This window comes from Pipistrellus hanaki (assembly GCF_964339955.1).
Source record: "Pipistrellus hanaki genome assembly, chromosome: 1".
NCBI classification, from domain to species: Eukaryota; Metazoa; Chordata; class Mammalia; order Chiroptera; family Vespertilionidae; genus Pipistrellus; species Pipistrellus hanaki.
In genome coordinates this window covers 79,904,881-79,918,106 of record NC_140503.1, presented here as the reverse complement: position 1 = coordinate 79,918,106, position 13,226 = coordinate 79,904,881, and the positions used below count along the sequence as shown (strand labels likewise).

The window sequence follows — 13,226 nt, the reverse complement described above, 5'->3', positions numbered from 1 at the left end:
TGTCACAAGTCTGACATCTGTCTGCACCTGCACCACAGTCCCTCCAAAGAGGCCCAGAACCAATATACCTTTTGTATTGTGATTAAAGGGATTACCACTTTTGTGTGGCCAGTTTCACACAACAAAAGAGCAAGATCCAGTAAGCTTCATATGCAGCATATCCACAGTGAGATCGCAGCAGGCACCAAACCATGCTGAGGCGAATTCTACTTTGTGTGATCAGCACCTGCACAGCAGCCTGCACACTATGTTGGGGGTTGAGCCTGTCAGCCATACTGAAAGTCAATCCCATACATGAACAGACCAATAGCAATCAAGCCTCAGCGACAACAGTAGGACCCATATAATGTGCACAAGGACATTCTTAGGGCACCCAGCTAAGGTGATCAGGGAGACTGTACCACTGGATCCCACAGGTAACCTACTACATAGGCCACTGTAACAGACAGGAAGTCATGGCAGTTCTACCTGATACATAGTAGCAAACAAGAAGAGGCAGCCAAAAGGGGGGAAACAAAGAAACAGGCACCAAATGAAAGAATAATGAAATTCTCCAGAGAGCTAAATTAAATAGAGGTAAGCCATTTATCAGATATAGAGTTCAGAGTAATGATTATAAGGATGCTCAACAGAATGAAAAATGATATAGAAAACATTAAAAAAGGATCAGTCAGAAATTAAGAATGTCATATCTGAAATAAATACTACACTGGAAGGACTAAACAGTAGGTTTGATAAAGCAGAGGAGTGAATCAGCTATTTGGAAGACAAGGTAATAAAAAACACCCGATCAGAACAGCAAAAAGAAAAAAATAATTTTAAAAAATGAGGACATTCCCTGCTGAAGTGGTTCAGTGGTTGAGCATTGACCTATGAACCAGTTGGGGCATATGCCCAGAAAGGTTGTGAGCTCAATCCCCAATGGAGGATATACAAAGGGCAGCCAATCAATGATTCTCTCTCATCATTTAGGTTTCTATCTCTCCTTTTCCTTCCTCTCTGAAATCAATAAAACTATGTATTTTTAACATCTGAGGACAGTTTTTGATACCTTTGGGACAACATGAAGCATACCAACATCCATGCCATAAGGATACTAGAAGGAGAAGAGAGAGAGCAAGAACCTATTTGAAGAAATAAAGACTAAAAACTTCTCTCACCTGGTGAAGAAAAAAAAAGACACACAAGTCCAGGAAGTGCACTGAGTCCCAAACAAGATGAATTAAAAAATGGCCACACCAAGACACATTACAATTAAAATGGCAAAGGTTAACAGCAAAGAGAGAATCTTAAAAGCTGCAAGAGAAAGGCAGTCAGTTACCTACAAGGAAGCTCCCATATGCCTGTCAAGTGATTTCTCAACAGAGACCATTTCAGGTCAGAAGAGATTGACATGAAATATTCAAAGTGATGAACAGCAAGGAACGACAACCAATCCTACTTTACCCAGCAAAGCTATCATTTAAAATTGAAGCAGAAATTAGTTTTGCAGACAAGAAAAAGCTATAGGAGTTTGTTAGCACCAAACCAGTATTACAAGAAATGTTAAAAGGCATGCTTGGAGGAGGAGGAGAAGGAAGAGGAAGAGATGACAACAACAATAAAAAAAGGAACATAATTAACAAAATAAAATGGCAATAAATATATACCTATTAATTATCACTTTAAATATAAATGGCTCCAATGCTCCAATCAAAAGACAAAGTAGCTGAACAGAAAAGAAGACAAAACCCATGTATATGTTGTCTTCAGAAGATATACCTCAGAACAAAAGATACACACATACTAAAAGTAAAGAAATGGAAAAAGATATTTCATGCAAATGGTAATGAAAAAACAGTTGGGATAGCAATACTTATATCTGACAAAATAGACTTTAAATCCAAGCCTATAGTAAAAGACTAATGAATGCATAAATAAGTGGAACAACAAATCTATCTCTCTCTCCTTTCCCCTCTCTCTCTAAAATCAATAAATAAATTTTAAAAATTATTTTAAGTTTTTATAGAGCTTAATCTGCAGCCTACCTTCCTTCCCTTTCCCCTTCCCAGAGATCAGTGGGAGAGACTGGGAGTTCCAATCCTCTAAACACTTGGTCTTCCTGGTGACAAGTCCCATCTTGAAGCTATCTAGAAGATCCAACCTAAGTCACCTCACTAGCATGAATTCAGGTGTGCTCCAAAAGGGGCTCCTTATGAAGGACAAAAACACCCCCATCACTCAGGAAATTCAAAGGGTTTTAGGTGTTTTGTACCAGATCCAAGAACAAATAATAAATATATTTCCTATTATACCACACTATAAAAATATAAACCTTGACTCTTACCTCTCTTCACTTATCAAAAATTAATTCAAGATGTACAAGCCAGAACTATAAAGTTTTGAGAGAAAAAAAATACCTGAGACTATCTTTATAACCATGGGGTAGACAGGCAAAGAATTTTTAGAGAACACAAAAAGCACCAAGCATTAAAGAAAATGTTTTTGATAAACTGAATTTCATGAAAATTTAAAACTTCAGCACATCAAAAGACAACCTACAGACTAGAAGAAATATTCCCAATACATCTATCTGACACTCTTAGCCAAAATATATTAAAACTCTTGCAATTCAATTACAAGAAGGAAAATGGGCCAATAAATAAAATTAGTATAAGACTTCAATAGACACTTCACAAAAGAAGATAAAGCAATATCTAATGTGCACATGAACGAGGCTCAACATCTTTCATTATCTGGGAAACCCAAATTAAAACCCTAAGAAGATAACCATTTTACACCACTATGTTGACAAAGATATAAAACAAATGGAACTCTTAAGAGCACATGTACAAGTATCTAAACCAGCATTATTCATAATAGCCAAAAACTGAAGACTATCCAAATGTCTATCAACAAAAGAATACACACAAACACTATTTGGTTATATGCATGAAGTAGAATACTATTCAGCAATAAAAAGGACTCAACTACTATACATATAAGATCTTTACATCCTATTGTATGTATAAGTTTAACTCAATATAATATTGTAAGGGAGAGAAAAAAAAAACTTTAAGCTAGACTTCCAGTTCAAGATGGCAAACTAACCACAAGTATTTATCTTTTCCCCACAGATAATAACTGGGAAAGGACATGTAAGAAACTTCTAGAACATTGTCCCCTCTACAGTACACTGCTGTACAGAGCATCTATCCAGCTACTATATTTTCACACAGGATGTTAAACTTAACAAATGCTAGTCTGCTTTCTAAAGCAAAACAAAAGCAAAAACAAAACACTCCTTAATTAGTAGCTCAGATGATGAGTATGGTCACAATGTACGCTTTTCAAGTCCTATTAATATATCAGCTTTTCAGCTCCCGTTAAAATGCACAGATGATAGAGGTGACCTTACAAAAGACTGTAAGGTAAATAGGCAGTCTAACATTCTAATATCCTAGTGAATACTTTTGGCATTTTCTAAGTACCCCAGCACAATAAGTTATGGATCCATTTTCTCATTCTATATTCCATTCTGATATTTTGTAGTATGTTTGCCAAATATGTATCTTCAGTACTTATCAGAGTAATTTGTTACTTTAATATAATTTATGGTCAAACAGCCCAATCTCTATATCTCTAGTAGGTCCTCTGCCAGCAGATATCAAATTCCCTAAATATTTTTAAGCTGAGCATTTAATAAATGTTGAGAAGAACAAATAAAATCAGATGACTGAAGTGTTGAGACAATGGCTGAATTGAAAAGTCAAAAATTATGTAATGGCTGAAGCCGGTTTGGCTCAGTGGTAGAGCGTAGGTCTGTGGACTGAAAAGTTCCAGGTTCGATTCCGGTCAAGGGCCTTGGTTGCGGGCACATCCCCGGTAGGGGGTGTGCAAGAGGCAGCTGGTCAATGTTTCTCTCTCATCGACGTTTCTAGCTCTCTATCTTCTCCCTTTCTCTCTGTTAAAAAAAAATCAATAAAATATATATTTTTTAAAATTATATAATGGTGGCAATTAACACAATTATTCTATACTTTAGCCCCGGTGCATGAAATTCGTGCACAGGGGTGGGGGTTGTCCCTCAACCCAGCCTGCACCCTCTCCAATCTGGGATCCGTAAAGGGATGTCCGATTGCCTGTTTAGGCCCGTTCCCACTGGGCAGTTGGACAGCTGGCTCCCAACCGCTCATCTGCCTACCTGTCTAATTTCTCCTAACCGCCCTCCCCTGACAGCCTGGTCACCCCTAACTGTCCTCCCCTGCAGGCCTGGTCCCCCTCCAAATTCCCTCCCCTGCAGGCCTGATCCCCCCAACTGCCCTCTTTTGCAGACCTGGTCCCCCCTAACTATCCTCCCTTGCCAGCCTGTTCGCACCTAACTGCCCTCCCCTGCTGGCTTGGTCGTTCCCACCTGCCCTCCCCTGAAGGCCTAATTGCCCCAACTGCCCTCCTTTGCAGGCCTGGCCACCCCTAACTGTCCTCCCGTGCAGGCCTGATCGCCCAAACTACCCTCCCTTGCAGGCTTGATCCCTCCCAACTACCCTTCTCTGCTGGCCATCTTGTGTTCACATGGGGGCAGCCATCTTTGACCACATGGGGGCGGCCATGTTGTGTGTTGAAGTGATGGTCCATTTGCATATTACTCTTTTATTATATAGGATTCTCTGACAGTATTCAGCAGTAGATAAAAGAGGTTGGGTTATGGCAGGACATTAACTGAATATGGAATTGGGATCCTGCCCCTCCTCTCTTACCCAACACTCCACAAAATAATAATAATAACAATAATAATAATATATTCTGGTTCCTGCAGACTTCTGATCCTTTCACCTCTTTTCTCAAACCATTTTCTTCTTTTATAAAAGCAGATACTAAATATAAGTCTGAAATCAGACACAACCTTTTTGAAGCTTAATTAATTTTTACTATCAGAATTTTTTATTTTTATTTATTTATTTATTTATTTTTATTTTATTTTTATTTTTTTTTAATAAGTTTTTATTTTTCATATTATTACAAATGTTCCTTCCCCCCCCCCCCCACCATTGCTCTCCTCCACTAGGTTCCCACCCCACCCTCTGCCCTTTCCCCTCTCCCCATTGTCCTCATCCATAGGTGCACAGTTTATGTTCAGTCTCTTCCCACGCCCCCCTCTCCCCTTTTTCCCAAGAATCGTCAGTTCACTCCCCTTCCATACCTCTGATTCTATTATATTCAACAGTTAATATTATTCATCAGATTTTTTTAATTTCCTTGGTTTTTAGATTCACTTGTTGATAATTACGTATTTGTTGTTCATAATTTTTATCTTTGTTTACTTTCTCTTCTGAAAGAACCCCCTTCAGCAATTCATATAATTCTGGTTTGGTGGTGATGAACTCCTTTAGCTTTTTTTTATTAGTGAAGCTCTTTATCTGGCCTTCGATTCTGAGTGATAGCTTTGCTGGGTAGCTTATTTTTGGCTGTAGGTTCTTGCTATTCATCACCTTGAATATTTCTTGCCATTCCCTTCTGGCCTGCATGGTTTCTGTTGAGAAGTCAGCTGACAATCGTATAGGTGCTCCTTTATAAGTTACTACCTTCTTTGCTCTTGCTTCTTTTAATATTCTCTCTTTATCTTTTGCTCTTGGAATTTTAATAATGATGTGTCTCGGTGTGGTCCTCTTTGGATTCCTTTTGTTTGGGGTTCTGTGCGCTTCCTGGACTTGTAAGTCTAATTCTTTCACCAGGTGGGGGAAGTTTTCTGTCACTATTTCTTTCACTATGTTTTCGATATCTTGCTGTCTCTCATCTTCTGGGACCCCCATAATTCTGATGTTGGTTCGCTTGAAGTTGTCCCAGAGGTTTCTTACATTATCTTCAATTTTCTGGATTCTCTTGCCTTCTAGCTTCTGTGGAGGAGTGTCTTCTGGCTCTTTATGTTCCAAATCTTTGACTTGATTCTTGCGATCTTCCCTTCTGTTTTTAGGACTCTGTAAAATATTTTTTATTTCAGACAATGTATTCTTTATTTCTTGTTGATCCCTTATCATTTCTTGTTGATCCCTTATCATTTCTTGTTGACTCCTTATTAATTCTAGTTGATCTCTTTTCATATCCTCATGGGCCTTATCCATCTTTTCTAGGAAATTCTTGAAAAACCTTATAAGCGTAGATTTGAACTCTATATCCAGACGCTTTTTGTCCTCCATTTCTTTCGTTTGTGATCTATTTTGTTGTCGCATTTCGCAGTTACAGATGGGACGGGGTTTCAGGGTGGAGCCTGCAGCTTTGGCTTCCGTCAGCCCCGCCCTATGTGGGTCCTTCAGTGCTCGCTGCCGGCGCCTCTGAGAGAAAGGTGCCCTCGATTTTCGCCTGCTGCCAAACAGTCTATGCTCTCCCCCAATGAGCCCGGTATTGGGGTTCAGTTCAGTTGGAAGTGGAGTTGGAGGTGGCGTTCACAGCAGCCTGGAGCCCCAGTCTCCTTCCCGTCAGGGCAATCCCGCGGCACAGCCGGCCGGCCCTTCTCTGGGGGCAGTGTGAGCACCTCCAGGACCTCCTTTCTCCACTACCCCGGGGTTCCGCCTTACAGCCCAGCTCCCTATGGATGAGCCTGGGTCCCCGGGATCTGGCCTAGAATTGGGGTTCAGAGCAGTCGGGGGCCCAGCACAGTCGGAGTTTTATCTCCTTTCCGCTAGGGAACGCCCGCCAGGCACTCGGCCTCCCTCCTCTCCGGCTCCGTCCTCTCCGCGCGCCGCGTCTCCGTACCTTGGGCCTTTCCAGCTCCTCCGCGCCTCCTTCTGGTTTTCTCCTTACTTCTCGCTGTAGAACTTCCAGTCAGTCAACCTTCCTGTAGTTCTGGGCAATGTCCGTTTTATATTTTAGTTGTATTTTATTGAAATTGTTGTGTGCAGCTGCGGCTAGGTGGTCACCTGGGCGCAGCCATCTTGGATCAGTTCTACTATCAGAATTTTTTAAAGTAAGAGAACGTTTATTTAGAAAGTTAGAGACAAAAGAATAGCCCTTGGAGTTTAGGGGAGAGAAAGGTAAAGGTGACTAGCCTGGGGGGAACAAAATGGGGAGAGGAAAGGTGCAGGCTCCAGGAGGAAGAGCTTGCTGTGCTAAATGGTTCAATCTCACTAATTCTGTGGGAAACTCCCTTTGCCCCTCTCCTGAGGGCACATGAACACATGCTCTCACTCTGCCACCCTCAAGCGCTCACCAGCAAAGATCCTTTTGTCACCTGTTGGAATTTGAGATTTAAAAGGGTCCCTGGGATTTTAAAAACGATACACTGAAGTAGAAAAGAGAGAACTCATGCACATCTGGCTAGGGATAGGTTATGGGTATAAATATGGGGATGCTACATCCCTGAGCTGGAAGCTTGACCTGGATCTCTTTTTTTATTTTTTAATTCTCACCTGAGGATATGTCTTTTATTGATTTTGAAAGAGAAACATCAACCTGTTGCCTCCCATATGCACACCAACCGAGGATCAAACACACAACCTGGGTATGTGCCCTGATAGGGAATCAAACCTACAATTGTTTGGTGTAAAAGGCATTGTGCCAACCAACTGAGCCTCCCAGCCAGGCGTTTTTAAAAAATTATATCTCTGTATCTCTTATCACTGACTTGAATCTCTAATAAGTCTATGGACACTGTGGAAAGCTGAAGTATTTCTACCTTCAGTGGCCATTCACAAAGGTTTGGGAGGAATTCTTAATCATTTCCTATTGGGAATTATAACACTAATATAGAAAGGGGAAATTCATATTTAAAACATTCTCACAACAAAATAAGATATTTCCTTTTGGTGTTTCCAACTTTCTATTGACTCTAACTTTTATTATAAATTGAACTGAGATTTGCTTAGAATTTCCTTTAAAAAAAGAGAAAGAGGGGCTGTTACCAACACAAATCAAGTTCAAGGTCAACAAGAAATTGGCAGAGAAAGGGTGTTGCTGAGAGTAAAACAAAAAAAACCTATTTTGAAAACTGAGTGTAAAAGAGGAGGAGATGCAGCCAAGAGACTTAAATAAATGTACTAGGAATAGGATGACACTGAGCCCAGTGACAGAAGAGTACATTTATCAGACTCAAGCAGCAGAAGGAAGACATGATGTTACAATGAAAAAAGAAGAGTTTCAGAAAAGTTTCATATTTCATCTTCTTGATTCACAACTGGAAATAATTGTGCGTGTGTGTGTGTGTGTGTGTGTGTATGTGTACATATATATATATATATATATATATATATATATACACACACACATACACACACATTAGGAATATCTATGATTAGAATTGTCAACCTATAGCATAGTACCTGATCCAAAGTAAAATCTGAATATGAGGTAAATGCTGTAAATAGGTGGAGAAAATCCAAATTACTTATTACATTTTCCTAGAATATAATTAACTAATAAATTCAGAGCTACTAAGAAAAAAAATAAAATTTATTTCTATAAATAACATATAGCCCTTCTGATATTTTCAGAAAAATCCAATCAACTGTTCTCTTCATTAAGAATTAATTGAAGTTGATTGGGCAGATACTATATACACAAATATATAGCCGTATGAACTCAGGGTAAAACAAAATTTTATTTTGTTCTGAAGCACTATAGTTTATATAATTTTTTCTACACTGAGCCATTTCTACACTGCCCTTATAACTCATACTGGCCACAATGAGATTAACCATAAATCTAAAGAAGGCAGATTACTTATAAAATAGATTTTCCCATCTGATTGCAGCCTCAATAGAGCAACAGAACAAAATAAAATAAGATATTGGATTTTTAGTACTCATAAATAATAGAAAAGATTAAATCACATAACAGTAAAATTTGATTTTGGCGCCACATAACTCATTATACATTTAGCTTATCGACTAGATTCTTTTGCAAAACATCTGAAACCTAAATGCAAATTTTAACAGCTCTCCAAAAAGCAGCTGCATTAACCACAGTGTGCCAATGATAAAATGATACTCAATGCAAGTTTCTTACCTGCCTCAACAGTTTTTCAACGGCTGACATCACCATAAGGCCTCTCCAAACAACTGGTGCAGTCTCTTCAACCAGGAAGCCCATAGACATACTACAATAGTGAATCAAAAATACAGCTCATTTACATAAATTAATCAACAGTATTCTGAAAAGAAATATAAAGTACAAAAGATATGCTCACCAAGCAATACCATAATTCAAAAGAGGCTTCATTAGGTTGTCTGAAATTAAAAAAACACACACAAAAGTCTTTTAGAAGTCATTATATATAAACATAATGATTTGTTCTCATCAAAGTCTCAAATTAAAATACACATAGACTATTCATACTCCTGCTCTTTTAACTCCAACTAATTCACCTCAATTTACAACAGTTTAAACATTTACCAAGCATAAAACTAATACTTCCAATAGATGTAACATCTAAAAATAGGTGAGATAATGCTTTAACCTATCTAGATTTTGCTTTTCTTTTAATTTTTTTCCACTTACAATATTATTATTGAACTGGAGAATTATATAATATTTATATTGCTGAGATATTTGAATTCATATCTACTATTCTATTTTATATTTTCTCTTCACCTCAATTTGTTTTTGGTAGGCTTATTTTATATTGAGATTCTTCTCATTACATTTCCCTTTTTGAAAATAGAAATCATACAGTCCATTTCTATTCTTACAATGATTTCCCAGTAATTTAAACAAATGTGTAAAATGAATCAATACTTTTTTCCCTTTGAATTCTTCAAATCCATCACTCTCCTTCCCAGGCCAACTCATATACTATTGTCCTGAATTTTAGTTCTATCTTGGAAAATTCTTAACTATTATCTCTTAAATATTGTCTCTATCATATTTTCTCCATTATCTCCTTCTAGAACTCTAATTAGATCTATGTTTGACCTTCTGATGCTATCCTCCATGTCTCTCAAATTTTCATCCCTTTTCCCCTTTTCTTTATGTACTGTATTCTGGGTATTTTCTTTTTATCTACATTCCAGTTAACTAAATTCTTCTTTAATTGTGACTAATCTTTTTTTATTATATCTGTCCATTTCTTTCCACTCTACCCAGAACAAAAGACAAGTCCAGCACATATCCCCAATAACTACCAATGTAGGGAGATTTATGTTAAAATACTAAACCCCAATGTGATGGAACTAGAAGATGGACTCTGTGGGAGGTGATATGGTCATGAGGGAGGTGCTCTCATGAATGGGATCAGTGCTCTTATAAAACAGACTCCAGAGTGCTCTCCTGCTTTTTCTGCTACAAAAGGACACAGTGAGAAGTTGACTGTATATGAACCAAGATTCAAATCTGTTAGCGCCTTGATTGTGGACTTCCGAGCCTCCTGACCTGTGGAAAATGTTTGTGTTTTAAGTCACAGTCTATGGTATTTTTGTTATAGCAGCCTGAAGAGACTAAGACACTGGAGAGTCAACAGTCTGGTCACAAAACTGAATATCAAAATCTCTAACACTGTAAAGTAAAAATCTTTGTTAAATCTTAATACACACACACAAAAAAAATGCACTTTAAATATTTCTTATAGTTTAATGGATAATAAATTATAAACTGAAAGCTCAGCAAAATAAGCAGATTCATTGGCATGTTGTTAAATATGTTTCTTCAGAATTTAACAGAGGAAAGTATACATGAACTCCTAAATATATACAGTATATACATTAAAAAGAAAAAGGCACATTCTTCATTATCTACTCCTATGTATCAGTAAAACAAATTAATAGTGCCCCAATGCTTTTTACTTTAAATAATAAAATTATCAGAATTGAATGTTGGCATAGGCTGAAGACAAACTTTTAAATTAACAGAGAAAGAATGAATAACAACTCATCATTATAGTTATAATTAATTAATTTTCCACAGAATGTTATTTTTTAGAATGTACACAATTCCTCCACATAAACTTACTTAAAAACTAACAAAGTACTATTATTTACCTAGAAACTGCCTTGTCACAACATTTTGAAGAGAACATCATTACCTGACACAGATCATTATTTCCTACCTCATTGTATCTCCTTGATAGCTCATCCATGGAAGCACAAGAAATTCTTACTGCAAGTAAAACCAGTTCAATTGCGACAATGCCACTCACAGGATGAATGACTCTCTGTTGAATCCTCCTCACTCTATTACCACAAAGATCTAGCGTCTTAACAGGTATGAATTTAATTAATGGACTGAATGTCGCCAGCAGATTTTAAACAGATTTTGAGACTTTTATATTATAAATTAATTATAAATAGAATTAGTTAAATATAGAACAGATATTGTGATCAAATCAAACTGAAAAACTAGGTAAAAAGGAAAGAGGCATAAGAATGACTGCTTTAAAGTTGACATCAAAGATAACTCTGATCTAGAATCAGATCTTTCTGTAGTGATCCCATTGTTAAGTAGTGGACATTTCCATTTACTTGTATTCACAGTAAGCCTAAAGCACCTCTGTACTTCTACTCTATTTCCTGGCTCCAAAATGAAGAGTTTTAAATATAGTTGAACATCAAGGTTCAGAAATACAATTATAGTTTAAAAAAAAACTATAAGTTAAATCATATAATTAGAGACATTAAGTCCATTTTTAAAAATGAAGATGGAGTGTGGCCAAGAATATGTAATCTCATGTCATGAATTTTAAGGAATATGTAAACAGAGTAAATTAATGAACAAAACAGTTTTATAAAAACAAAACTTTTACCCACATTACTCAAAGATAAATAACTTTTAAAAAGTAGGAAAGGACAGCCCTATCGGTTTGATTCAGTGGTTGAGCAACACCTCACAGACTGAAGGATCAAGGGTTTGATTCCAGTCAAGGTTCTGGTGACAATGAGAATCTTGATTAGGGAAGAAATGGGCTGGAACAGAAAGGGGCAGTCTTGATTAGGAAAGACGTTGGATTTTTTTTATTTATTTTATTGATTATAGTCTCACATAATTGTCCTTATCCCCACATTCCCATCCCAAACCCCTCCCTACATATGCAAGACGTTGGATTTTAAAAAATGTATGTCTGAATGGCTTTCAGCTTTGAGATGTGTGGGTGCCAGGGATGGGATAATAGGGTTCCAGGCTGGTACAAAAAGGGAAAGTATGGTGAAGATAAGTGACATTTTAATATTAACAGTGATAGGTGTTTACTTGTAAAAACATTAGAAAATTTTCTTCATAGTCGCCGTTGCAGGCTCAATCCCTGATGAAGCAACCAATCAATATGTCTCTCTCACATCCATGTTTCTCTCTGACTCTACCTCTCTCTTCCTTTCGCTCTAAAAATCAATGGAAAAAATATCCTCGGGTGAGTATTAACAACAACAACAAAAAGTAGGAAGGGACAGCCAGTGCAAGTTCTGTAATTTCATTTTCTCACCATCCATTTTCCTACTCCTTTCTTCCTTTCTGAAACCAAGACCCTCTCTTATGGAAAATCAGATACAAGAAGGAAATTGCATTCACTATTGTTCTTTCAGAAGAATGTCAGGTGACTGGGTATGACAATGTAGTTCCACCTATTAATAGTACCCAGGAAAGGTTTAGAATACCCACCTGTGTTCCTAGGATAAAAGAAAATAAGCAAAGGGAAGTAGAATAAAATGTGAGTAAAGATGGGAGAATGAGAAAGGTCAAAGCTCGAGTGCCAACCTGGACAGTCAAAGGCAATATTACAAAACTGTTTCTAGGAATAGAAAGTAGGGCACATAGAATATTAGAGAATGGAGCAGAAAGCAAGACTATGAAGAAAAATTTCTAGTGTTTTTACTGTTAATATCACTATTAATATTAAAATGTCATTTATCTTCACCATACTTTCCCCTTTTTGAACCAGCCTGGAACCCTATTATCCCATCCCTGGCACCCACTCATCTCAAAGCTGAAAGCCATTCAGACTTACATTTCTTAAAATCCAACCTCTTTCCTAATAAAAAATGCCTCTTTCTGTTCCAGCCCATCTCTTCCCTAATCAAGATCCTCATTGTCACCAAAACCGATTTGGCTCAATAGATAGAGCGTCAGCCTGCAGATTCGATTCCTTGGTTGTGGGCACATCCCCAGTAGAAGGTGTGCAGGAGACAGTTGATTGATGTTTCTAGCTATCTATCCCTCTCCCTTCCTCTCTGTAAAAAATATTGATTTTAAATATTTTTAAAAAAGATTTTCATTGTCTCACGTGGGTAGTTTCCATTAGGAAAATAACCTGATAAAAATAAACCACGATCAAT

General features: G+C 37.5%; 1 protein-coding gene across 3 annotated transcripts in view; it reads right to left on the bottom strand.

The window, feature by feature from the left end:
• NUBPL (NUBP iron-sulfur cluster assembly factor, mitochondrial) overlaps window positions 1-13,226 on the bottom strand; it is a 218,021-nt gene that overhangs the window by 123,560 nt on the left and 81,235 nt on the right. For all 3 annotated transcript variants that reach the window (XM_084875076.1, XM_084875077.1, XM_084875078.1), the window contains 2 exons: window positions 9,158-9,197; window positions 8,977-9,067 (listed from right to left, as the gene is read on the bottom strand). In XM_084875076.1, the coding sequence (XP_084731202.1) occupies window positions 8,977-9,067; window positions 9,158-9,197 (131 nt within the window). The remainder of the gene's footprint in view (window positions 1-8,976; window positions 9,068-9,157; window positions 9,198-13,226) is intronic.